We start from the raw sequence: 27174 nt of genomic DNA on the forward strand, positions 1-27174 counted from the left end.
CAGTTTGTGTAGGTGAGCTCTTCAGAGAAGTCCCATGTTTCTGACAGCTAGTTTTGAAAAAAAAAGTGGTAGGACACGCTCCAGGACTACATGTCCCATTAGGAGACTTTACAAAGAACAGAGGTCGATGCTTCTAGTTTACCAGCAGTTCTTACTTCCTGCTGAGCTGAAACCTGCTTGTTTTGTGGAAAAGCAAAAACTCAGCAGCAAACATCTAAAATGAAGAAGCCCCGAACTTTTGAGGAGCAAACAGAATGCATCTTGAACACTTTACTCACAGACTTCTTAGACACCCCAATGCAGGTTGCTAACCGGGACCTATGTTGTGGAGACGAACCAGATTCAGGTAAGGCTCCTGGCCTGAGGTGCTGATTGCAGGTCAATAAGAGTGTCTGAGTATGCTTTCTTATTGCCTTCTAAGTTTCAAAAGGCGAACTAAGCTTTCAACAATACCTGAAAATCAGCAGTTTCCATGGAAGGGAAAGATATTCTCAGTGAAGGGAGATTTTCTGACTATGGGGTTGAAAGGATATTGAAGGTACTCTAGGGAGAGATCGATGCCACAACTGTTTGAAAGTCTAGAGAGCGTCCTCCAATGCCCGGATTCCTGGGACTGACTGTCCCTTCGAGTTGTATAACGCATGTGAATGTGTTCCTCCACCTTAGGAGAGCCTTGCTCTTTTGACGTGGCCATCATTGCTGGCCGCCTTCGGATGTTGGGTGACCAGTTCAATGGAGAATTGGAAGCTTCTGTCAAAAATGTCATTGAAGAAACCAGTCGTGGACGGGTAAAGTTGCTGCCATTTCTGTTCCAGATGCTCCTTTCTTACCAGTCTTGTATGACTATAACTAGAAATGTCCTACAAAAGATTTGGGGGCTTATGTTCATCCAAGGAGACACAGCAGGAATTCTCCAGTTGCTAGTTCTTTAGGAGTTAATCAAAGGCCTAAGTGGTATTGAGAGGAAATCTTCTAGAAAGGGCTGGTCAACCTTCAGATTGTTCCCATTTGTTTTTCAGCAGAGCTGTGCTTATGTGACACGGAGCACATATGTAGCACTTTGTTCTTGGTAAAGCACTTTATTCTTTTATGCACCTGTTTAATATTTATTTGGCTGGGAGTGGGTGTCTTCTCTCCCCCCAACCCAAGGTCCAGCAATGAAATATACTAGAAAGACAGGCAGTCCTCAAGTAAGTTGTAATGAGTACTGACAGCAGCCACCTAGGGCATATTGGCTTTTCACCAGAATGCTGATTACTAGCAGTGGCACTTGGATGCTGCATTAGATGTAAAGACCACAGGCAACAGTCTAGAAGATGTTGCTGATTGTTATCAATAATGGCAGGTAATACAAACTTAACAGGTGTCAGACAGTATTCCAAATGCTTTGCACTTACCACCTCATTTAAACCTTCCACCACTCCCTGGGGTATTATAGGAACTGAAACTCGCAGTGCAACCTCCCCTCCTGTTTGTGGAATGCCGTGAGAGCCAAAATCTGACCTCTTTGTTCACTGCAGTCTTCACACAACCCAGCATAGTACCTCCATACATGTTTCCATACATGTTTATGGAGGGGAGACCCTCCATACATGTTTTCCTGACTCGCTATCCATTTAAGCAGATAAGGAAACTGAGGAAGAGGGAAACAAGAAATTAGGTTACTGAGTGAGTGTTGAAGTTAGGATTTTAACCCAGACTGATTCCACAACCACACTCTTTACCATTATGCTTTATTCTTCTTATGAAATATAGCTTGGATGGTGCGCCCATTTAGGCAGAACTGGACTTATTACTCCTAATTGCTTGTCCTGAAACTGTCCTAGGTAGCTGAGAGCTGAATTTACTTTTGTTTTTTAATTAAAAAAAAATTTTTTTTGGAACTTCCAAATTCATAGGAAAGTTGCACATAATTAGTTGTACAAAGAATTTCCCTCTTGAATCATCTGAGAGTAGGTAGTTGATGAAATGTTCCATCATCCCCTAATACTTTCACATTTCCTTCAAATAAGGCCATTTTTTTTATATAACTACATCAAAACCAGGAAATCAGCACTGACACGTTATTGTCTTGTCCTCAGATCCCATTCAAGTTTGGCCAGTTGTCCCAGTGATGTCACATACAACAAAAAGATTTAGGCCAGAGTCAGATCCTGCATTTAGTTGTCCTGTCTCTTCAGTCCCCTTCAGTTTGGAATTGTTCCTCAGTCTTTCCTTGATTTTTCATGATCTTGGTGCTTGAAGATTATGGGTCAGTCATTTTGTAGAATGTCCCTTAAACTTGGATTTGTTTCATGTTTCCTCTTGAGTGGATTCAGGGTATGTACGTTTGGTAGGAAGGTCACAGAAGGGTTGCAGTGTTCTTCTCATTGCACCTGTTAAGTGGCACAAATTTTAATTTGTCCCATTACTGATGTTAACTTCAGTCACTTAGGATGGTGTCTGCAAGGCTTCTCCACTGTAGCTGTTGTGGAGGTACTTTGAAACTATGTAAATATCTCCTATCTCATCAACATTTTAATCTATTCATTTATTTTTTATATCAACATGGACTCATGAATTCCTGTGTTATTCAAGGGTTATAACCTGTTACTATCATTATTATTTGGATGCTGAAATTGTCCTAGCTTTGACCAGTGGGTGTCCTCACCATCTGGACTGTGTCTTTTTAGTACATCCCTGTCATTCTGTGAGTACTTCCTTAATTTCTGACAGCTCTCTTGTATTTTCCAAGCCCCAGCCTGCAATCAGCCTTTTTTCAGGGAGCTCTGGTATCTTTAAATGGAGAATGATATTTGGAAACCAAGATCTGGGTACATATGTGGATGCCCTCTGCAGCTTTTTTGGGTTCTGACAACTGCTCTAACTACCAAGGGTCCCCCTACACTATACCACAGTAGATATTGCTTGGCCCCACCTAATGACTTTTGGATCAGTTCTGAGGGGAAGGAACGAGAAGGAGGAAAAACAATTTTTTTTTTTTTTTACTTTAGAATTTCACAGACTTCAGTCATTCAAGTAATACCTCTATAACTCGACCAGCTGTACTTTTGTGTACTTAATATTTTTCTTCCAAATCACTTTTTACTTTCAGCCATTTTTGCTCATCGCAAGTAATAATATCTGAAATCATGGGTTTGATGGGCTACTTATGTTTTCTCTGTACATGTTACAATAAATAACAAAATAACACTCCTTAAGATTACCCCAGATACAATCAGATACAATACACTTGCCATTCTCTAGGAAACTCTTGCTCTACTGGACGCCTGCCCCTGCAGTCTCCTGTACCTTTATATCAACACTTCACTGATATCCCGTGTCTCTCTCCAGGCAGGAGCTGCACTTCAGGACACAGTCAAAAGTCTTAGTCAGGCTTGGTGTGCTCAGGATTCCAGCCTAGTTTATGAGAGAGCCTTTCTGGCAGTGTCAGTGAAGCTTCTTGAATACGTGGCCCGCATCGCTCCCGAAATGGGAAGACAGGTGGTTGTCTCCATGACAAGCATGATCAATGGGAACAATGCCATCCAAGAGTTTGTCCAGAGCCAGGGAGGTTGGGTAAGTATGTTGGGGCCCCTGGCTTTGATAGGCATTTACACTGTTTTTATACTAATACCCAGGACTCCCAATGCCTGATTCTTTCTATAAGTTGGAAACCAAGTAGAAGAACAGTTCTCCCTACTTTGCTGAAAATGGCAGTTTGTTGTTTTGTTTTGCTTTGTTTTTCCCCATGGGAAGGGGAACAGTCAGAAGCTCAGGCCTCTAGGTGTTGGACTCCTGAGATATTTTGCCTAAAATTTTAGTTGACTCCTAACAGTGTAGAGCTAAATCCCTCTTCCTATATATAACGGCCTGTTAAGTATACTGGTGATAGATTACTAGCCTCTGCCCCGCTTCAGAAATTCAGAATCATGCCCCCTGTCATCTCACAACAAACAGTGCTATCTGCTGCTGCGCTAACTATAGGAGGCATTCTAAGCCCATGTCTTAGTAATCATTAGAACATCTGCTCTCGCTGAGCATTCCTCTTCATTTCCAGCAGCAGCAGAGGCCTCAGTAAGAGCTGCACCCCCTGGAGTGTCTGCAGATTATTTGTGCTTTCTTTAGGACGCTCCCTTTACAAAGATGATTCCTTTGACTGTAGGCTATTCCCTGTCCTTCCTAGGAGAACCTGGAGAGCTGACTACGAAGCGGTGGCGCTGTTTCCTAGCTTCAACATCACTGCCACTTTGATCGAGGGATTGATTGCTGGCCATTAAAACAGACAACCAGGGGCACCTGGGTGGCTCAGTTGTAAAACGTCTGCCTTCGGCTCAGTTGTAAAACGTCTGCCTTCAGCTCAGGTCATGATCCCAGGACCCTGGGATCAAGCCCTGCATCAGGCTCCCTGCATCCCTATTCCCACTCCCCCTGCTTGTGCTATCTTGCTCTCTCTCTCTGTCAAATAAAAATTTTTTTTAAATCTTTAAAGAACAAAACAGACAACCAAATCCAAAACTGCTTTCCTTTGGACACAACTGGACTTAGCTGAATAATTTATTTTCCACCAATTGCTAAAGTTGGGAGCAGCCCTTGGAGGTCTACAGAGATTTTGTATTTTCTGTCTTTACGTGAATTTGGAGGAGGTTCCATTTAAGCCAAGACCTCCAGATCCAAAGTAATGGTTTGTTAGGAAAAATTTCAAGGCAACAGAGCAGGCCTCTGCTGGACATATTTTGGGAAAGGGAACACACGGTAAACTATTTGTTCAGATTGAGCCCTGTCCTTTGGTAAGGATCTTGTCTATTTATTTTGCAGTCTAAATGACTTCAAGGGAGATTTGTGTTGAAATCTTGTTATTTTAAGTTGAGGATTTTCTTTTAAATTTCTATCCTTAGTTTTGTGTTAATTTCACCAAAGCAGAATTATTTTATGCATTTTAGGTTGAAAGCAAAAAAAAAAAAAAAAAAAAAAGCAGTTTCTTCATCTGCCCTTCTAAGAGAAAAGCCAACAGAAGATAAAACAGTGCCTTTTTACTGCCACAGGATGCAGGAAGTGCTGGCCCACATCTAGGACAGTGGGGCCATCCCAGCCTAGATGAAACTAGCTGCATACCACAGTGTTTTTCAAACCAAAAAGTGCTTTACATATCACTTGTGGACCTTATGAATTGCTGATTTCCAGGCCCCATCCCTAGAGATTCTGTTTCTGTAGGGGGAGGCTGGGGCCTAGGAGCCAAGCCTTTTAGCCAGTTCCATAGGGGATTCTTATGTCCATATAGGACTTGAGCACACTCACGTTAGAACAGGGGTGGCCAAATCCTGCCTGCTGCTTTTTGTGTTCACAGGTTTATCAGCAAGAAGCTGCACTTACTTGTTTCCGTGTTGCCCATGCCTCTATTAGCACTTCAGCGGCACAACTGAGGAATTGCAGCAGATCCCTAATGGCCTGTTAAATGTATTTACTATTTGGCCCTTACAGAAAGGCATGTAGACCCCTGCTTTAAAGCTAAAAGCTAAATGAACATTTCTCTTCAAAGAATTTAAATTCTATTGCAATCCTGATCATTCGTGCCAAACACAATGGTACGCAGGACAAATCTTTTTTTTTTTTAAGAATTTAATCTAAGAGTGTTTGTCAGTTCCTGCATAGTCCACACTTTCTTGAGCTCTTTGACAAATCGGAAAGCTCCGGGACCCCTGAGTAGTCAGTCAGTAGAGGGTCTACATTTCTCCAGCCCCTACCTTAAGTGACTGGAAGTGAAGCCTGTGGTATCTACAAGTGTGTCTTGTAAGAATCCTTCATAATCTCATAGATTAGTAGGTAATCATCACATAGAGACTCTTACATTCATAAACCCCAAGACTAGACGACTTAGTGGATTGTCAAGAAGAAAAGCATTGCTGTATCTATTTTTAAAGAGAGACATTAATGGTTTGGTTACAGTTTGGTTCAAGTGTAACCACATCCCCTCCCTCCAGTAACCAGCTATCTGTTTCCCCTAAATGCATAGAAATAAATATGTAGCGCTGCTACTATATTTTGACTTTTTCAAGTTATGCTATTTCCTCTCTTCATGGGAAAATCACAATAAGTTAGTAATCCCAAATGAGATTTCATGTTTCTCTTAAGTAGAAATTAGCTTTTTTTTTTTTTTTTTGCTACCAAGTTTAGACACTCAGTGTATTCCTTTGTCCCTTACATTACAGTAAATTCAACATGGTAGGTTTTGTGGTATTTTACTTCTTGGGTGAAATCACTATTTTCACTTTGACCAATGCTGTTTTGTTCATGAAATAAAATTGTGTCTATGTATTTGAATTAATTCTCAGTAAATGCAATCTCAGTTGAATGATAGAGAAACAACAGATTGGTGGTTGTCGGGGGCAGGGGTTGGGAGGTAGGAGAAATAGGTGAAGGAGGGCAAAAGATATATAACCTTCCAGTTATAAGATGAAGAAGGTCTAGGGGTGTGATACACAGCATGGTGACTGTAATTAACAATATCATATGTTGAAAAGTTGCTAAAAAAGTAGATTTTTAAAGTTCTCACCACACACACACACACACACACACACACACGCACACACACCCCACATTATTTTTTTATTTATGTATTTTTTATAAGTAATGTCTACACCCAACAAGGGGCTCAAACTCACAATCCCAAGATCGAGAGGCACAAGTTCCACTGACAGAGCCAGCCAGATGCCCCAAAACAAATTGTTCAGCTAGGCGAGGTGATAGATGTGTTAACCAACCTTGTTGTGGCAATCACTTCGAAATACATACATAGAGCAAATCATTACATTGTATGCTTAAATTTATACAAGTTATATGTCTGTTATATCTCAATAAGCTGACAAAGTAAATGACCAACGTCAGAGGCCAGCAGCCTCCTCTTTGTCTTTTCTTTTCCCACTTGGCTATAGCAGCTCGCTGTTTTATGCTATACTGCCAATGAAATGTCAGAATATGAATCTGGCTCCAAGTATCTTGAGATTAAGGGTATCGTGCCCCTGGAGATTATACCGAGTGAATAGGAAAATCACCCTCTCTTAGGAGGGCTGAAGTGGTGGGGTGGCAGAAAGAAAACACGTAGCCCAGAGATTCCGGACACCTTCAGACTGTCTGACTTTAACAATTTAGTTTCACCATAGACCAATCATGTGCCTTAGTTTCCACATTCTAAAAGAGAAATGATTTGGTTACTAATTCATAGGATTGTGGTGAGGGATAAATGAAATGATACACTATGGAAAGGGCTTAGCCCAGTTTCTGGACTATTTTGAGAACTGCACCATTAACAATTTGGGGCTGCTGTGATTTGGAGCTCATAAAATTCTTCCTTGACTTTTTTCTCTCCACTGACACTGTCTCTCACAAAGGCAAGCCAGCCTTCTGGCTTTACCTCTCGCCTCAATGTGGGTGATTCCCATATCTGACTTATTTCCCTTCTTCTGAAATCCACATCCACAAGCTCTAATTCTTCATGCCTATGTACCTTTCTTATCCCCTATACTTTCCCAGACATCCATCCAGCCAGCTTGAAAGCTTAGTCATTTTTCCCTGTTCCCTCTTTCCAGTCTTACACACACAATTAGTTTTCCTGACTTACTCTTTCTTTTTGTCCTAATTCTCTCACAAGTGTTTATTGTGAAGACTCTTAGTCAGGCTGTTAATTGATCATTCTGTTCCAGGTTTGCCCCACACCGGTCTGTCCTATATACTGCCACCGGATTCATCAAAGCTATGGTTTCCTTGTCTCTTCTTTTGATCCATTTTTAGATATGACATAATTCATTTTGAAAATTTATATACTACTGAAGGAAGTGATGAGACTTCCAAAAAATTTATCAGAAGGGACCATTTCTTTAAAAAAAGATATTGAGAAACATTGCTTTGACTGCTGTTTTCTTAAGATTTTCCAGTGGAAATTTTGAAGGTGATTGGATATATTCCTTATCCTGATTGTGGTGTTGGTTTCATGGCTGTGTACATATTTCAAACTTATCAAACCACACACTTTGAAATGTACAGTTTATTATATGTCAGTAGTACCTTATAAAGTTGTTACTAAAACAAACAAACAAAACCTTCACCAGTTTTCCACTGCCCATCAAATAAAGCCTGACTTTTCTTTTTTTTTTTTTAAAGATTTTATTTATTTATTTGACAGAGAGATCACAAGTAGGCAGAGAGGCAGGCAGAAAGAGAGGAGGAAGCAGGCTCCCTGCGGAGCAGAGAGCCCGATGCGGGGCTCGATCCCAGGACCCTGAGATCATGACCTGAGCCGAAGGCAGCGGCTTGATCCACTGAGCCACCCAGGCGCCCAAGCCTGACTTTTCAAACCTGGTATTCAAATTCCCTCAGGGTCTGTCTCCAACTGCCCTTTCTAGCCTTGTCAGTCAGGACTCTACAGAACCAAGGCTCCCATCAGACCGAGCCACTCAATAAGCCACCCAGCTCCTACTGTTCTTTCTCTCTTTCATATTGCTTCTTCTCAGGCTCTTTGACATATTCAAGGCCTAACTCAAGTGCTGCTTCCTCTATGAAGGCTATCCAGATAACCCGAACACAAGATCTTTGCCTCCTCAAAATTTGTTAGCATAACATTTATGGCCTTACCACATATGGCCTTAAGTTACAGTTATTTGTGTACTTAGCCTCCTTAAAGTATAAAAGAGCCTTGAATGAAGACAATTTGTTGTACACATCTGTAGCGCCCCTTGTCCCCATTCTCTTCCATGTATATAGATCTCATAAGTATTCATTAAATGAATAAACAGACTCAATAAACAATCAAACGAAAGATAAACTTCAAGTTTGATTAGATTTTGAACAAGGTGTCAAGCCCAAGAGTTTAAAAAAAAAAAAAAAAGGTAAATTCCATCAATTGGAAATCATCAGTGGACTTTTGCCCTCTGAGGATTGTGTTTCTGAAACCAAAGGCAGAGCATGATTTCCTGTGGAATGTGGGGACTAAGTTCACAGCAGGTGAACTGAAGAGCTTAATGAGGTCTCGGAATCCCGTAGTGACCAGAAGCTATCAGGACTAGAAGCTGGGGAGGGGATTTTCCTGCTGTGGGTGAGGTAAAAACACAAAGCAAAGCAACAAGCTTCTTGTGTAAGCCTCACCCATGTCCTTTTACAGAAGGGGAACTGGATCTCTTGTGGAGAGGAAGGAGGTCATTTTTTCCCCAGCCGTGGCAGCCCTGCAGGACTGAACTCTTGCCTCAGTGATGGCGGCCCCATTCCTTCCATAACAATGGCCCCCGCTGCTGGGCAGCAGCCCTGAGGCAAGTGCTGTCTGTTATATGCCAGGTTCCTGATGTCCCTGTAGGGAAGGCCCATCTGCTCCTGGCAAAGTGAAAGTGCCGGGCAGGAGACCTGGAGTCATTGTTGCAGTGAATAAGCAAGTCGGGTGGGTGTCTTACCAACGCCAACCACATTCTGTAGCGTCCTTGATCACCATAGGCTTATTTCATGTGTGTTTAAGACCAGGGTTAAGCACTGAGGGTTACACAGATGCATATAGAGGACACTAGCATCGCCTTTGATAAACTTAAAACACCAGCGGGCTGTTTATGTGGTTTTTTAAAAAATTAACTCTCCTAAATAAACTTATGGGAGACAAGGAACACGTGAAGAAATGAAGAAAACTGCTATGGCTGAATATAAAGACGTAATTCCGAGACGAGGCTTCCTGAGAGAAGTTTGTTGGTGAGATGGCGGCAGGGGCAGAATTGTTGAAGAAAAGAGTAACCAGGATTTACAGCTTTACTTTCGTCTTGACGAAAATTAGAGGGAAGGCGAGAAGTAGCACAAGAGGTGGCAGTAGCCTGAGCAAGGCCTGTGGGGGATGTGGCTAGGTAGTTTGGGTGGGGACACACAGGGAGGGGCTTGGTGGCAAGTGGAAGAATCTGGATGCGTTCCTCTAGACCATGGGTAACTACTTCGGGTCTTTGAGCATTAAGGTGGAGTTTTATTTATTTATTTTTTAAACTTTTTTTTAAAAAGATTTTATTTATTTATTTGACAGACAGAGATCACAAGTAGGCAGAGAGGCAGGCAGAGAGAGGGGGAAGCAGGCTTCCTGCTGAGCAGAGAGCCACGATGTGGGGCTCAATCCCAGGATCCTGGGATCATGACCTGAGCCGAAGGCAGAGGCTTTAACTCACTGAGCCACCCAGGCGTCCCTAAAGTGGAGTTTTAATAACATTTATCCAGCCTTGGTTCTAGGAGATGCAAGCATGGAATATAGGTGAGAGTGCATTGAGATTGCCGCGATTGCTGCAGCAGTCCACATGTGCAAAAGGGCCCGGAGGTCCACATGGGAATGGAAAAGACTGCTTGACTCTACAAGACGTTGAGGAGAAAGGACAGGCAGGCCTTGGTGACCCAAGGCATGCTCACAAAGAACCCAGTGTCTCACAGATAATACACAGAGCCCATAACAAACCAATGACCCTGCGAGGCAGAGAAAGGCAGGCATAGTGAAGAGGAAGCGAAGATTGGTAAGTGGCTTCCCTAGGGTAGGACAGGCTCCACAGAGGGAGAGAAGGATGTGCTGAGATACCTGAGTGTATTTCCCATTAGCTAATAATCATTGCCCTAATAATCTCCCCTGATAGTCTCTCCAGTTCAAGTTTTTGGAGTTTGTTTGTTTTGTTTTGTTTTGTTTTTTGTCATCTAATTCCAACCTCTGTGACAATGATGTTTCCCTTTACACTGGCGCACTTCCCTCTTGCTGGTGCAGGTGACTGTGTAACAGGCCCTCCTCCCTGCTGTCTTCTTCCTCCTGAGCACTCCACAGAGCCACAAGGGGCAGCAGTGAGGCGTTCCTTCCTCGGTCTTCTTCAGGTGCTCATTCACTTTTACTTTCCACTAGAACTCACCCGTGAGGGTTCTGACAGAGAGCTTGTGTGGGTCTTTTACTGCATGGAATTGTTGCATTCACTCAGGGTTTACACCAGACTGGTTTAAATGTTTCATCACAAATTTGCAAATTCTTTTAGGTACTTGCCAGTCTTTGCTGTGTAAGATATTCCTCCCCTCCCCCAGCTCTTGATCTTCCCGCAAGATATAAATGAGTCATCAGAATCTTTATCAAAAAGCATGATGCCCCTATTGTCTGTAGACACCTGTGAGTATCTGTAGAAGGAAGTGTGAACGATTAAGTAGCAGCTTAGATTTGTTAAAAATAAAACTGAAGTTTTTTTGTTTTCTCCTTCAGTTTTGTTTTTTGCTCACTTGAGTGGTCTACTCAGGAAATGGTCTTTCAGCTAAGTGGGTTTTTGAGGTTTGGTTATTTCACCATGTTTCTGTCTCTTTTGGTTTTAGAGTGGAACAGACTCCTAAGAATTGCTGTTTGCTTTAAAAAAAAAAACAACCCTGCAGTTCTGCTAAGACACTATTTTTAGATTCTTATATTTGGGGTAAAAGGACTACAGAAGGCATCTCAGTGAGTTTCTCCTCACCTCTTATCTGTCTCTATCTTAGCTCTCCCCAAGAAGAGACTGAAGTTAGAGACTATTCTGAAATATGAGTTGAGAAAAAGAATGCTACGTCTTATTTGATTAGGTCTCTTTTTGTTTATTAATTAGTAAATTTCTGGTTTGGTTGGAAGTGATTACATTCTAAGGGGACAGAGAGATTATGAAACTCTCTCGTTAAAATACGGAAAATCATTTTCTTTTTCGGATTATGCTTTGGTGCTCTGCAAAGGAGCAAGTTACTTTGGAATGTTTCTATTTTAATTAGTTATTACATCTGTGTCTTAGTCCTGAGATGCTTTATTAAGTGGTTAAGGGTTCTTTTTACTACATTCTGGCTTGTTCACTACTGCCTCCCCAGTCCTACTATAGTGCTTAGTTTAGCATTTAGTGGGCACTCAATAAATTTGCTAAGCCAATTGTTGGATTTTTGTATCTTTTTTGTAATTAAAAATGGCATAAGAATTTTAAAAGACTTTTAAAAAGTAAAAGGGGTTCCTGGGTGGCTCAGTGGGTTAAAGCCTCTGCCTTCGGCTCAGGGGATCCTGGGATTGAGCCTCACATTGGGTTCTCTGCTCGGCAGGGAGCCTGCTTCATCCTCTCTCTCTCTGCCTGCCTCTCTGCCTACTTGTGATCTCTGTCTATCAAATAAATAATTTTTTTAAAAAGTACCCTTGATCCCAGTCCTTACACAATTGAGCTTTTTCTGCATCACTTAGTCTTCATCAAACCTCATAACATAGTTTTAAAGGGTTTTAGTTATTGTGAACTTTAGATTTTGTGCTTTGTGCTTAGATTTTGTGCCATATTTTATATGTCTTAAAATAACCAGATTAAACATCGCATTTGTTAGTGCAAAAAAATTCCCCTTTAATGCTAATTGGAGAAATATTGTCCCACTCTCAACAAGTATTGTTGGAGAACTATGCTTCATTTTAATTTATTATGTGGCTCAGGATTGCAATTCTTTATTGGCTTCACCTGCCTATAAGCAGGATCCCTCCGACACCAGTCCTTTCCTATTGTGGGGCTCAATAAAGTGGAGGCGACTTCACAGTGCTTGGAGTCATGATTTCCTGAAGGGAGTCTAAATAATGCAAAACAGAAAGGATTGCTAATATCTTAAATAGAGGAAGCTCTCATGGCACATTTCCCAGTTTTCTTCAGGATTATTTCAAAACAAAACAAAATTGTTAATTTTGTTAACAATTATTTATGGAACTTCTGTCCTCAGGCAAAGACGATATGCTGATTTTGGGTAGCGCTCACTCTGTATGAGACAGTCTTAAGTAGGTTTGTACCCATTGAGGAGAGGATTTATTCAAGCTGAGATGTGGAAGCTTTTTCTAGAACAGCCCGCCTGTCAAACAGGGCCAAAATGCCACATGCACAGCGTGGCTTCCTGAAGCGATGGCCTTTTCCAAGGTGCCAGTTGGGAGGGTAGAATGTCTTCTCTAGACTCAGCTCATGCTTTCTGCCCTGAAAGTTACACTGTTGCCAGCAAGGTGGGTGATTTTACTCTTTTTCTGTTCCTTACAGTTAACTAGCATTGCATAAGGAGACATTGTGCCAACTTCCTGGTCAGGTGCTCCTCATGGGGGCCACTGTTCTCCTGGATCCCACATAGATCAATGCTCAGTCCTGAAATCAACAATACTTCCCTTAAGCAATTCGGCACTTCCCCAGCCCTGAGAGAGACACAGGCTGTCAGAAGCAGCTGGCTTTGGTTCATCCAAAAGAGAGTTTGAGGTCTATACGGCATACTTAAAATTTCTGAACAAAAATGCCTTCTCTGATGAACAGAAATTTCCCACTGATCACATGGACAAGACACTTTGGGGAGAGTAGCACAGACAGAAGATGTCTTAACTCCAAACAGTGTCTGCCTCGCTTTCTGGCCCTAGCTGAACTTGGCTGAGTTCATCTGGGACGTGAGGAAACAGAAGGTATCAACAGGGCCCTTGTGTTCACTGAAGAAATGGGGAGAGGCAGATCCCATTCGTGAGAACTGGCACACTGCCTTTTCTCTAGGAAACAAGAAAAAAGGTGAATCTTGCTTAAAAGGGATGGAGTGGAACAGTCTCGGAGCTAAGCAGACCACGTGTGATGCTCTGGTTAGCCTCTTGTTTGTTGCAACTCGAGTTGTAACCGGGTTCCTTCCTTGAGAAGGAAGGCGCTAGGGCCCTGGAGTGATGATGGCTTTGTTGTGTGACCACAGAGGCTGGTTGCGCACTAATTTCCTCTAGGGCTTGTGATGAAGTCAGTTAACCACAGCCTTCAACATGCTCTGCTCCAGCGGCAGCCCTGGCTCCTTGGTGGTATCTCGGCCATGACATACATATGACATGCCCTCACTTCACCCACTGGCAGACCGTTTCTCTTGTCCTGCAGCATGGACCAAAGGGAAATTCTGCACAAATTCCTGGAGGAGGCCCAAACCAAGAAAACTGACAAAGAGGAGTTTGCTGGTGAATTTCTGGTGAGTCCTATGTATGACACTCTCAGGGGAGTTACACAGACTGTTTAGCTGATGAGGATGGTCCAACTCTCCTAGACCAAATTGCTCTTGGGATAAAACGTGCATATCAGAGTGTGCAGGGCAAGAAGGGAGAAAGGCAACCTAAAACTCCAATTTTTCTACAAGATTTTTTTTTTCAAGATTTTTATTTATTTATTTGTCAGAGAGAGAGAGGGAGGGGGAGCAGCAGCCAGAGGGAGAAGAAGGCTTCCTGCTGAGCAGGGAGCCCAATATGGGACTCAATCCCAGGACCCTGAGCCAAAGGCAGACACTTAACTCACTGAGCCAACGAGATGTCCCAAATTGCAACTTTTCTTTCTTTGTTGTTTTTGTTTTTGTTTAAAGACTCACTTTCTTTTTTTTTTAAGATTTCACCCATTTATTTACAGAGAGAGAGAGAGAGACAGCAAGAGAAGGAACACAAGCAGGGGGAGTGGGAGAGGTAGAAGCAGGCTTCCCACTGAACAGGGAGCCCCATGCGGGGCTTGATCCCAGAACTCTGGGATCATGACCGAGCTGAAGGCAGACACTTAACAGACTGAGCCGCCCAGGCACCCCCTACACTTCAGCTTTTCTAAGTGGCTTGTGTGTTTTAAGTATTATCTCCAAAATACTGTTTTAAATATTGTGTTTGCTAGTTCTTGGAGTTGGACTAGGATTCCTACGGAAGGCCTACATAATTCCAGGTGTATAAATACTCAACATTAATTGAACATCTGGAGTTCCTAGGTATCTGAGTTGTGTTTTATGCCTCAAATGACTACTTTTAATATTAAGAGGAAAGAAACCAAGATTAACTTTTCATGGAACATTATGTGTTAGCCTCCCCATAGAATTCCACTTGGATGACAAGGGCTCCTGAGCCCCGAAACTACTGGCTGCCATATTTCTTTATTTCTTCTTTTATTTTTCTGGTGTATTTTCTTAAGAAGAAAAATGAGAACCTGTTTTTTTTTTGCAGTAACAGGGTTTCCTTAAGCTTCTTTTGCTTGGAGGGGTGGAATGGCTGGGAGTAGAGACAAGTGAAGGGCGTGGAGACAAACACGAGTGCCAAGGAGAGTAGGGCTGACTAGATCTGGTCATCCAGGGAAATGCTGCATCTCTTCTGACCGGACTGTGGTGACTGACCCATTGGCAGCTGGGTAGGCCTCATTCATCCTATAACCTAGCACAGCAGAGGACATGGGATATCCGATAGTACCTATTATGTTCTTTGGAATACTTCCAGCTGCTGTTTCAGGGCTCTAAAAACTTGAGGCCTTGGCTCTTCAGATGCAAAGAAGTGGGAAAAACAAGAGAGTTGAAGCAGAAAACCTGAAATCAAATCATGAGTCTCTCATCAACCGAATTATCAACTCTTTGACGTGTTCCTTCATTTCCCCCAAGTCTTTGTTTCCTAACTTCTAAAATGGGAATGATAATTCACATCCTACGGGTCCTCACATGTTGTTGTGACGATTTAACTATCAGTAATAGTTAAATGTGCTCATTCATTCAGGAATATTTATTGAGCCCCTCCTGTGTACCAAGTTTAGTTCTAGGCCTGAGGATACAGCCACGAACAAGACAACACCTCTGTGCTCATGGACCTGACATTCTGATCCCAGAGGGTAGCTGTGAAAACACTCTGTAAAGCTGAGTGATTGGATATTATGACTGAGTGATTATATGTTGTGAGAGAAGCCCTTATACCAACTCAACTTGACTAATATTATTTTCCATTCAATACCCAAATGATCTTCTAATAATACAAACCTGGTCAGTTTCCCCTGCTTAAAAACACTGTATAGTTCATATTTTTTTCAGCTGTCTAAAATTGCGAAACATAATACATTGTTAGAAAATTACAGACAGCATGTATAATTATGAAGCCACCACTTCCAAGGTCAAGGACTAGAACTTTCTCGGACTCAGGGAGACCCCTCTATATCGCTTTTCCAGCGGGTCCCTCACCCCCACTCCTATCCCCATCCCCACCCCCACCATGTCTTGCCCCGTCTTGCCCAGGGAATAATCACTATCCTGACTTTTCTATTAATCACTTCCTTGCTTTTCTAGCTCTTGGTTTTAAGGACCTTTTTTTTGGGTGGTGATTAAGTGGCACCTCACTGTTCACTGACTCATGTCCTCCAGCGGAAAAACAGAGTCTTGCCCTCAGCCCCACCTAAAGGTTCAGCTGAGATACCAGAGACATTCATTTTGGGGGAGTTGGGTGGTGATGAACAGGGATCGGTTACTTGCTTGGACAGGTCAATACTGCCATTAACTTGAAGGGCTTTCCATAGGGTCCTGTCCCCCATCCCACCTTCAACTCTTTAATGTATTCTCCCAGGATTTGATGTTTTTGAGGTTGGAGCACTAATTCTGTGACATGAGGCCACTGCTAGCCTAAATGGTAGGGACTTTGCGGGAATTATAGAAAGTCATCTCTGGTTCCAGGGAGACAATCTGTGTACCCTGCCTCCCGCCAGGTAGAGGCTTGGATTTCAGTCCCTGTCCCCACCCCCTTGGCTGTGTATCTGTGCACAGAGCACATGGTACTGGTATGCCGGCTGAAGCCAATACCATGGAGCTTAGGACTTTTCCTTTGCCAACACTAAATTCAATCACCTTTCTGTAGCGGAAACTGCCACGAAACTAGTGGAAGTTTAGTTCCTCTAAACTTGGCTCTTATCGGAGTGGAAACTGCCACGACTATAAGCTTTTCACACATTCATTCACGTGTTTACTAAGCACTTACTATGTGCAAAGCATTGTGTTAGATGCTGCAAGATACAATGCCTTGCTTTGGTGGCGCTCATCTCCTAAGACATCAGAGGATGCCATAGACAGGCAGACATTAAACAGCTAATTACACTGGTAAATACTGAATCATGATAGTATTGGTGGAGTGCCAAGGAGAGATTGTATTCATTATCTTATTTATACTCATTAAAAAAAACAAAACCGATCTTGTCGTTATGATCACTGACTCACAGATGAGAAAACTGAGGCTCTGAGAGGCTAAGTAATTGGCCTAAGCTCACGACGCTGTTCAGCTGTATGTGTGAAGCTTAGCTGGATCTGTCATTTCAGAGCCCGGGAAATGAATCCTTGTGCAGTAGTGTCTTGCTTCAGCCAGTAACACGGAATTCCTCAAAGAGTTTAGCCTGAGCATAAGTTCTCAGTTAGTATAGTTTCTTTCATTCTCTCTCTCTCTCTCTCTCCTTCTTATTTTTAAGAGAGAGAGAGAGAGAGGGTGAGAGCCCAGGGTTTGGCAGGGAAAGCGGGGAGGTGGGGCAGAGAGTGAGGGAGAGAATCTCAAGCAGACTCTCCTCCCGGCACAGAGCCTGACTTGGGGCTCAATTTCATGACCCTGAAATCATGACCTCAGTGGAAATCAAGAGTCCTACGCTTAACCGACTGAGCCACCCAGGCAACCCATATTGTTGTTATTTATATAAAACATTATTGCAAGTTAAAAGAAAATAAATTCACCATAGGACCAGTATCCCAACAAATACAGTCTACTTGGTGTGGAAATTCTAGTTCTTATCCATTTATATACTGCCTTTTACATTGTTATAATGACAGCATAGATATAATTTTGTCTCATATTTTCACTTAATATTTTACCAAAATTATCATTAATTAAAATCTATATTTATGGCTTTTGATGAAGCATGTATAATGAAAGAATAATGCTCATAATAATAGCTAATACTTCCATATTTGTTGTAGAATCTGTTCTAAACACCTTTACGTATCAAGTCATTTAATCCATTGAAGAAGATACTGTACATTTTATAGATGAAGAAACTGAGACAGAGGTTAATTGACTCGCTCAAGGTTAGAGAGCTAGGAAGTGGTGGAACAGAGATTTAAGTTCAGGTAGTCTTGCTTTACCGTCTATATTTATAATGACTTCGGTGTCATATAAACCTGAGTTTGGATTTAAGTTCTGCCTATCATTAGCTCCATGACCTTGAACAAAGTCATTAAAAAGTGGGAATAAATAAATATTCACATTGCAGAATGCTGCAAGAAAAATGGAATAAATACACAAAATGCCTGATGTGTGGTAGACACCCAAGTAATCTGATTTTTTTTTTCTTGGACATTTAGATTATTTCTAATTTTTCACGATTATTAATAACATGCAATAAATGTGCTTGTCCACGTGGTTTTCTTTTTCTTTTGAATTATATCCTTGGGCTAGATCCCCAAAAGTATTATTACCAGGTCAAAGAGTCTTAGCATCTAATGGGCTAAGTGTTGCCAAATGTGCTTTTCAAAGACCTTTTCTAACTTGCAAAGTCCGAATGTATCATCTTTTCTACCACCTTGCTAGTCTTAATAACTATACAAGAAAATAAATCTTTTGGACTCCTTACCATATGTTAGGCATTAAGTGGTTTACCATATATAATCTTAATCACTACAATAATCCCAAGAGGAAAGCATTATCTTCATTTAAGCCATGAAATGGCAAAGCCAGGACTTGAAACTGGTCTCATAAAAAGCCCTTAACCTCTATACTGCATCCTAACATCCTACTCCCCGTCCCCAATTTAGTGTAAAATAGTACTTCATTGTGTTGATTTTATTTACTTGATTTTGAATCCTCAAAATTTTTTTTGATTCTTTTCTTTTTTTATAATCAAAGTATAGCTGATGCACAGTGTTACATTAGTTTCAGGTGTACAACCTAGGGATTCCACAACTCTATACTCCATGGTTATTTTCAACCTGCATTTCCTCATTATAAGTTGTCTATTCATCTACTTTCAACAATAACTGACCCATGGAACTGTGTTCCACGCTCTATGCTCAAACACAGCCTCATTTACTTCCCAAAGAATCCCTTACAATACAAAGTCCTACACAGACCAGCCCTCGAGGGCTTTTCCAACTTCCCACAGCATGTTGAGCTTCTTGTCCTTGTCATGTTGCTTCTGTCACAGGGCCTTTGCACACATGCTGTTCCCTTTCCTTGAATATTCCCTCATACTCCTTTTCACCTAGTTAATACTTCGTATTTCTTCAGATCTCAATTTGGTGGGCATATCCTCAGGGAAGCCTTTTTTGACCCCCCAAATCCAACAAATCTCCTATTACACGTTCTCGGTCAGGCATGTCTGTCATTTCTTTTTACATCTCTTTTTTTGCCCCCAGCATTATTAAGGTTTCCATAGGATTTATCACAGTTTGAATTTTACATCTCTTTGTGTGATTATTTGATTAACATCTGCTCTCCTATCAGTCTGAAGCACCACAAAGATAAGGCTCATATTTAGTTGTGCTTGTCTTGGTATCCGCAGCCCCTAGCACGTGTCTGGCAAGTCCTAGACACTGAGGGACAACTTGCCTAAGGTTGATGAACTTAATGCAGTTCATTAAGGGGTGGAACTTGGATCTGAAATAGAGCTATCTAACGTTAAGCCTGTGCTCTTAGCCCTGACTCTATTGCCCCCAGTTTATACATTGGCTTGAACCTTTTAAACTTGAAGAAATTGTAGAATATAACATGTACACAGAAAAGTGCTTTAAACACACACACACACACAGACACACACACAGACACACACACACGAGGGGCGCCTGGGTGGCTCAGTCGGTGAAGAATCTGACTCTTGATCTCGCTCAGGTCTTGATCTTAGGGTTGCGAGTTCAAGCCCTAATTTGGGCTCCACTCTGGACATGGAGCCTACTTAAAAATAAATAAATACAGACAGGGCCCCTGCATGGTCTCGGTTGGCTAAGCATTTGCCTTCATTTGGCTCAGGTCATGATCCCAGGATCCTGAGATCAAACCCCACAAATGGGGTCCCAGCTCAGCAGAGAGACTGCTTCTCTCTTTCCCTCTGCCCCTCCCCCTGCTCGTGCTCATGTTCCCTGTATCTCAAAGAAGTAAATAAAATCTTAAAAAAAGTAAACAAACACATGCAATTTAGCACTAGGATAAAGCAGGTACCCATACAAGCATTGCTCAGATTGCTTGGAAATCCCTTGGGTGTCCTTCTGGATCACAGCTACCCCCAAACCCCACCACATTAGAGGTAAATGCTGTCCTGAAATGGTTATGATTTTTATCTGTGAATTGTTTTCTTTCTCTCTCTGCATAGCTTTAAGACCTATATTTATCACTGAACGGTAGAGATTAATTTTACCTATTTTAGAACTCTATGTAATGCAATCATGTTATGTATTTGTTGTGTGTTTTTTTAAATGTCTTCTTTCTTTCTCTCTACATCATGCTTATAAAATCCATACATTTTGTTACATGCAGCTAGGTCCTGATGTTTTTCTAATCATTTTTATAGTTACTGTAGTGTTGTGATCAGAATGCACTGAACAAGGTCACGTGGTCACCTAGGATGGTATTAACTATTTTGAATCACCACAATCCAGTGTCTTGGCTTAGTTTTGCTAGTCTAAAAATTCAATTTTGTCAGTATGCTCCGAGTTGACCAGGACTAGGCAAACACATGAGAAATTCACCAGAAACAAGAATGCCAATTTATTAATTTTTCAGGGAGAAAAATCAGTCAGAATAGAAGTTTGCATGACTATTCAATAGTTTGGAGAAAAACTAACTATAGCCAGAAAGTTGCCTGATGAGCATAGTGATTTCGGTGGCCTCAAGTGCAATGGTATGGTCACCATCTCCCTGTTTGAAACCTCAGGCTGGTGGCCGCTACTCTTTCCTGGCCAGCACTAGGGACACAGTGACAGTGCTGGACGTCTTGTCTTCAAGGCTAAGGAGGGCGGTCTGCTCCCATTAGGGCATTCTTGATCAGATAGATTACAGTTTGCAGAGGAATAGGTATTCCCTTTGGCCAATTACTGCAACTGATTGTGGTTTTTATGACATGTACATTTCAGTCATTGTATGAAATATGGGCCAAGACTTGGTTCTGGTATATTACATGCTGGTCAATTTTGTTTAAAACTTCTTCGATACACTTTTCTACATTGGAGGCAGTTGAAGTGTCTTCATTTAGAAAACATGTGTAAGGGGCACCTAGGTGGCTCAGTAGGTTAAACGTCTGCTTTTAGCTCAGGTCATGATCCCAGGGTCCTGGGATCAAGTCCTGTGCTGGGTTCCCTGCTGAGCAGGGAGCTTGATTCTCCCTCTGTGTGCCACTCCTCCTGTCTTTCTCTCCCTCCCTCTCTCTCTCTCTGTGTCAAATAAAGAAATAAAATATTTTTTTAAAAGAAAACATGTGTAAAAGTATGAATTGTGTATAAAAAGTGAAAGCTTAGCAAATGTCAAGAATTGCACTAAATGTGCATACATGAGCTATATGTATTTGAACAAAGACTGGATGGGATTACAGAAATATGAACACGGCTTCATGTAGTTAGGGTAATTTGATTATGGTGTATCTTCTTTCTTTTAAAAAATGTTTTGGAGTGAAGAAACTGCAAATAGAAGTATAAATAACAAAAATACCAACAGCAACACTTAAGCTACCAAATGGCCTTAATACTTAAAATATTATAATCCTAATGTTGGTCAGAGTTCAGAGAAACATGCAGTTTCATACATTGCTTTTGTAATATTTCCGGAGGCAAAATTTGTATACCATTTCTGATATATAAATATATATGTAAATGAAAATACAGATCAAAAACCTTTATAGTGGGCAAATTCTTTGACCATTCCCAAGAATTTATCTGAAGAAAATAATGAAAGATATTTGAAGAGGTTTTGGCTATCTATAATAATATTGTTTGGAACTATTGTTTAGGAAGATTGAAGCACCTTTAATGTGTAATAATATGAAAGAATAGACTAAATAATTTGTTACACCCTACAGAATGGAATACTCTGCCATCACTAAAAATGTAGAACGGAAATTCATAAGTAAGAAGAGCAAGTTGCAAATCCCTATATGCAGTATGATCCTATCTTTATTACACACATAGATAAAGGATTGGCATATAATATAAAATATTAGGAATGATTAACTCTGGGTAGTGTGGGATCCTAGGTAATTTTTATAATTTTGTTTTGCTTCTCAGTATTCTAAAATTTCTTCAATGAATATGCATACTTTTTTATTTAAGAAATCTATATTTAAAATTTTCCCTTAGTGTTGCTTGAATCCATCTAAACAAGAAAAAGCAAAAAGAGAAATGGGGGGAGGGTGACTTTTATGTTTCTTTGGGATGAGGTATTTTTATATAAAAAGTAAACACTGCACTTAACAATTACAAAGACATATTTATTAAATATGGAGGATTCAATGAGCCCTAATAGAATGTATCCAGTCGTGGAGGCCATGGTAATGTTGGGTTATAATACACTAGAAGTCAGACCGGTAGTGTAGCAACTTCTGAAAACTTATCAAGACAGACAAGAGAAGGCATGGTATGTTTTATTAGCTCCACAGAGAAGATCTAGAAGGATCCTAGCTCTATTATTTATTTACAGTAACAATACTAACAGGACAGTCATGACCACAGTAAGTCCTACGTAGCCAGTGCACAAACATCCGTGCAATTGAAACGACTCATTTATGCGATAGAGCCTATCACTTGAACACACTTATCAGGATTTCTTGACTTTTGTGTACATGAAGTTGAAATTTTTTTGCTGCTACCACCACGATAAATATATTACATCCCTTTGAAAGCAAATTCCTCTCAACTCCATCCCCAGCCTTTCAACTAGGGACCATCCAGTCCCACATTTTCAATTATTCACAGGATTTCAAAACAAAACAAAACACATGTCTTGTCATCGCCTCACATTGTAAGTATCTAACAAGTTGAACTTCTTGGTTTACTCACCGCATTTTGGCTCTTGCTTACCCACCTACTCATTTACCTGCCTATTGGACTGAAAGCCAATTCTCATTTGTTTGGCCGGCTAGTTGGAGCCAGACTGGAGGCCTGGAACAGATCATACTGACTTGTAGTTGTAGGCATTAAAGGACTACCTTAAGAAGCTCCAGAAACAGCCTGACCTGATCTCCCTCTCTCATCTAGCACGGGGCTGGGGAGGGGGGCAAATTTGATTTCTCCCACTCCTAAATGTAACTTATGCAGGGTCTTCTGTACAATGATGTAGTTCTCCAAGGCAAAGATATTACGGTCTTGGGCTTTCTTTTTCTTTCTGTCCTCTTTTAGGAGTGACCTTAATCCATTTATGAGTAATTAACTTACTAGTCAATGAGAAGAACATGCTAAGGACTGTCCTGATTTATATTTTTATGGCCAGACCTGCCTTGAAAGGAAAAGGATAGTATAGACCGTAAACCAAATGCAGGTACTATTATTAGCATATCAAGAATACACCGAATCTGGTTTGTCACACATTCCAACTGATCGGGGCCCAGGAGGGATGCTGGCCCCCTTTCTTATTCACTTAGCAACTTTGCCTCTGATTTCTCTCATTCGTGCCCCCTCTAGTGAACGTGCATCCTCATACCTTGAGCTTGTCTGAGAAATACCTTCCTCCTTTGACCTATCCTTATCCCCTCAACGCCCAACTCACTGCCATGGCTCTGATGTCTCTTTTAGGTATTTTTGCTGTCTAGTCTCAGAGCTCCTCCCTTTCTGTGAGATATATCCATGATTCTGTCCTAATTCTGCTCTGTTTTGTTCTCTCTTGGAGTGTTGGAGCCTGCAGGTCTGGTAGGGACAGAAGGGGAATTTTTAAAAAAGGGCTTCACAGTGATCTGAACTCATGGTAAGATATCTAAAAACAAAATGAAACAAAACAAAACAAAAACCTTTCCCACTTCCCAAATGAACAATTCCATAGGCATTTCCTATGTGATGTTTTGCTAAAAGTACATCACCCTGGTCATCCAGCAGGATGCCCCAGGAGGAGGAAGGAGTAGGGAGAAAAAGCCATCCTGTTCCATTGTTGAAGGGGGCAGTCGAGGCTGCTGAACAAGCACAGGTTTACAAGCACATGTGCGCGTGCGCACACACACACACACACACACACACGCACACACACAAGCACACACACACACACACAATCTTTATCTGTGATATTTTACCAAATTAATAGAGGCGTATCTTACAAAGAGTGCTTTTTGCCTATAGCATTCTCAGAAAGCATTGGACAAGCAAGCAAAGCAAAACAAACAAGTAGAAACAGTGTAACAAGGAGTATGAACCAGGCTCCTTTCTAGAGATTTCTAAGGGGAACAGTTCTGGGACTTGACAGCTTTTCAGCAGCCCTGGAATGAATGGCAACATAAAAGTGATCATTCCAAAGGTTCATAAGAGCAGAGACAGCTGAAAAATCAGTGTAACTTGAGTGGAACTCTTTAATAATCTCCCATGTGCCTGTGGCACATCCTTAGTTAAACTCTCAAACTAGCCCACTTGCATCCCTCTTGTGATGAAAATAGACTGTATTGTTACCAGTTCAGCATCTCTCCCCCTAAATCTAATCCTGAAAATCCACAGCAACTCAAACCATAGTCAGAAACTAGAATTTAAGAAAGGACCGCACACCTGCTTTGTAATAGGTCTCCTATGTCTGATCTACCTCTAGAAACAGAAAAAAATGGTCATTAGAAGAACTCACACTGGTCTTTGTGGTCCAGCAACTAAGAAGGCACTAGCTGTCTGTCCCATTTGTCATCCATAGTAGGAAAAGGCTTACATTCCTATACTCTGAGGTGGTATAATAATTTAGCGATTATGTATTATTTGGAAAGTGCCCATTTAATTAACTTCTAGATATTTGGAATTCTTGGTGTTAAGAACTCCCAGCTAACAAACATCTCATGACTCTAGCTTTTCACCAAGTTATCCAGAGCTGATCTTGAAATCTAACGATGGATTAGGATGATTTATTGGAAGAAATTTCTATTTTCTACAACCTTTGTTAATCTCTCTGTCATCGTACCTTGGTTTTAGGCTCTCCCTTCCTCACCCATTTTTTAAAAAAGATTTTATTTATTTATTTGACAGAAAGAGAGAGACAGCAAGAGAGTGAACACAAGCAGGGGGAGTGGGTGAGGGAGAAGCCTCCTGCTGAGTGGGAGCCCAATGCGGGGCTCAATCCCAGAACCCTGGGATCATGAACCAAGCTGAAGACAGATGTTTAATGACTGAGCCACCCAGGCGCCCCACCCATGTTTTTAAAATGATGTAATTATAAATGTCCTTAAGTAAATTCCTACAGATAGACACACATCCTAATTATGTGAAAACACTATGAAGTATAGCAACTAAGCAACAATAGGTAACACCCCCCTTTTTTATTTTTTCTTATTGCCAGTCGCTCAAAGAAAGTTCTTTCTCTATTTCCTTATTTCTCTTTATCATTTTACCCCCTGGAACAAAATAGATCATAACCTTGGCTGAGAAATGCAAAAGCAGTACCAGATTTTCATTTATGAGAAAGAAAAGGAAAGTCATTGTCTTAAAGTAATGATACTACATATAATGGGTAGTGACATCAATTTGTATAATCTTTTTTTTTCTTTTTAGAGAGAGAGAGGGTGCTTGCACATGCAGAGTAAAGAGGAACAGAAGAGGAGGGAGAGAGAAAATTTTAAGAAGGCTCCCCACAGAGCCTGACACGGGGCTTGATCTCATGACTCTGAGATCATGACCAGAGCCGAAATCAGGAGTTGAATGCTTAACTGACTGAGTTGCCCAGGTGCCCTTCAATTTGTATAATCTTAAAAGAAACTGGAAGTCAATCTTTTTTTTTTTTAAAGAAAATATTTCTTGTTTTAGTAGATAATCTTAAATACATTTTTTTCTAATATCCTTAAATATATTTTTCTGGTTAAGTGTTCACATAGACTGAAAGCAAGCCTGTTAAATTGGCTAAACAAGGATATGTGCAGACAATGAGATCATTGCAGGGAAATGCATGTAATCAGAGAGCTAGGATCCCTCAGAACCACAACCTAGGTCCAGGTTAGGAATTTTTGATACCTGGGGCACCTGGATGGCTCAGTCAGGGCAACATGCAACTCTTGGTCTCGGGGTTGTGAGTTCGAGCCCCACAATGGGTGTAGAGTTTACTCAAAAATTTTTTAAAAATCTTTAAAAAATTTATAAAAAGAATTTTAGGTATCTGAAGTCATTTGCTTATTCCTATTTCCTGCATTTATTTATTCCTGCATTTATTAAACATTTATGGGGCACATATTATGTCCCCTGGGAAGTCAATCTTAAGACACCTTACAATGGTAGGGCTGTGGGGAATATGGGAAAATTTGCTCAGGGTCCAACTGGGGAGATTCTCAAGTACTTGGCTAAAGAGCCTGGGCTCTTTCCCAGTAGAAAGGGGGATTCATTGAAGTTGTCTTGGGCATGAGAGAGATAGGGAAAGCAATTTTTTATTTAGATTGATTTGGCATGATTGTCCCTTAATGAATTTTAATGAGAAAAGAGAAAAGTGTGAAGGTGAGTGAAGAAGCAACTGGACCGGTTCAAGTTTTAAGGTAGAGGGTCTGAACGAATGGACCTGTGGTAGACATAGGAAAGAAGGTCGACACAAGATACTGCATGGGAAAAATCAGTTGACCTTGCTGACCCAGTTAGAGGTGGGGATTGTCAGGAGCGGGGAACCCTAGGTGACTTTCGGTTTCCAGTGTGTAGTTGCCTGGGATAAAAATAATGCCAGTGTCATTGACAGTGGGAACGATGCTGATTTTAGTTTGAAGTGTGTGGAGTCTGAGACTCTAATAAGATGCAGAAGTGGAAAGGTCTAGGACATGGCCAGGAATTTAGGACTAGGACTTGGTAATCGAATCTCTGTATAGAAATTCGAGAGTTCTCCCATTGGGGTTGGAACTATAATTGATTTGAATCGGGTAAATGAATTTTAAACCCTCCCATTGGTAGGCCTTCTCTAAGAGTATATGGTATCGCAGAGTAAGAAGGCAGAGAAGAAGGAGGACAACCAAGATAATGTAGACTAGTAAGGGCCAAGGGAGGAGGAGATTTCAAAAAGGAAGTTAAAGAAATGAAGACTGAGTAGATCCTGAGGGATTGGACCTATAGGAAGTAGTTAATGCTCTTCACGTGATTGAGGCACCATTAAATAGTGGGTAGATACTGAAAATTATTTTCCATAGTTCGGTTCAACAAACATGTGTCAGCTATTACAGATGTTTTCCCCTTTTCTTTCTCAGATTGAGTAAGGCTTCACAAAGGTCAGTTCTATTAAAATCGGTTTCTTTAAATGATAAGGGAGTTCAACGACATCTG

General features: G+C 41.2%; 2 protein-coding genes across 8 annotated transcripts in view; both read left to right on the forward strand.

The window, feature by feature from the left end:
- Positions 1-25: 25 nt before the first annotated feature.
- Positions 26-6300, forward strand: BCL2L15 (BCL2 like 15). The gene is made up of 4 exons (XM_046004393.1): positions 26-346; positions 667-788; positions 3334-3558; positions 4166-6300. The coding sequence occupies exons 1-4, from the start codon at positions 220-222 to the stop codon at positions 4181-4183; spliced, it is 492 nt and encodes a 163-aa protein (XP_045860349.1). The 5' UTR covers positions 26-219; the 3' UTR covers positions 4184-6300.
- Positions 6301-12141: 5841 nt separating this feature from the next.
- PTPN22 (protein tyrosine phosphatase non-receptor type 22) overlaps positions 12142-27174 on the forward strand; it is a 57929-nt gene continuing 42896 nt past the window's right edge. For 4 of the 7 annotated variants that reach the window (XR_006818257.1, XM_046004262.1, XM_046004281.1 and 1 more), the window contains exon 1: positions 12143-13953. Coding sequence is in view for 6 of the 7 variants with exons in the window: in XM_046004262.1 (XP_045860218.1) it covers positions 13867-13953 (87 nt within the window). In the remaining variant the exon portion in view is untranslated. Of the gene's footprint in view, positions 13954-27174 lie in introns of all 7 variants that reach the window. The other 3 variants (XM_046004291.1, XM_046004305.1, XM_046004315.1) reach the window with 1 other exon arrangement.

The sequence above is a fragment of the Meles meles genome, chromosome 1 (assembly GCF_922984935.1).
Source record: "Meles meles chromosome 1, mMelMel3.1 paternal haplotype, whole genome shotgun sequence".
Taxonomy (NCBI): Eukaryota; Metazoa; Chordata; class Mammalia; order Carnivora; family Mustelidae; genus Meles; species Meles meles.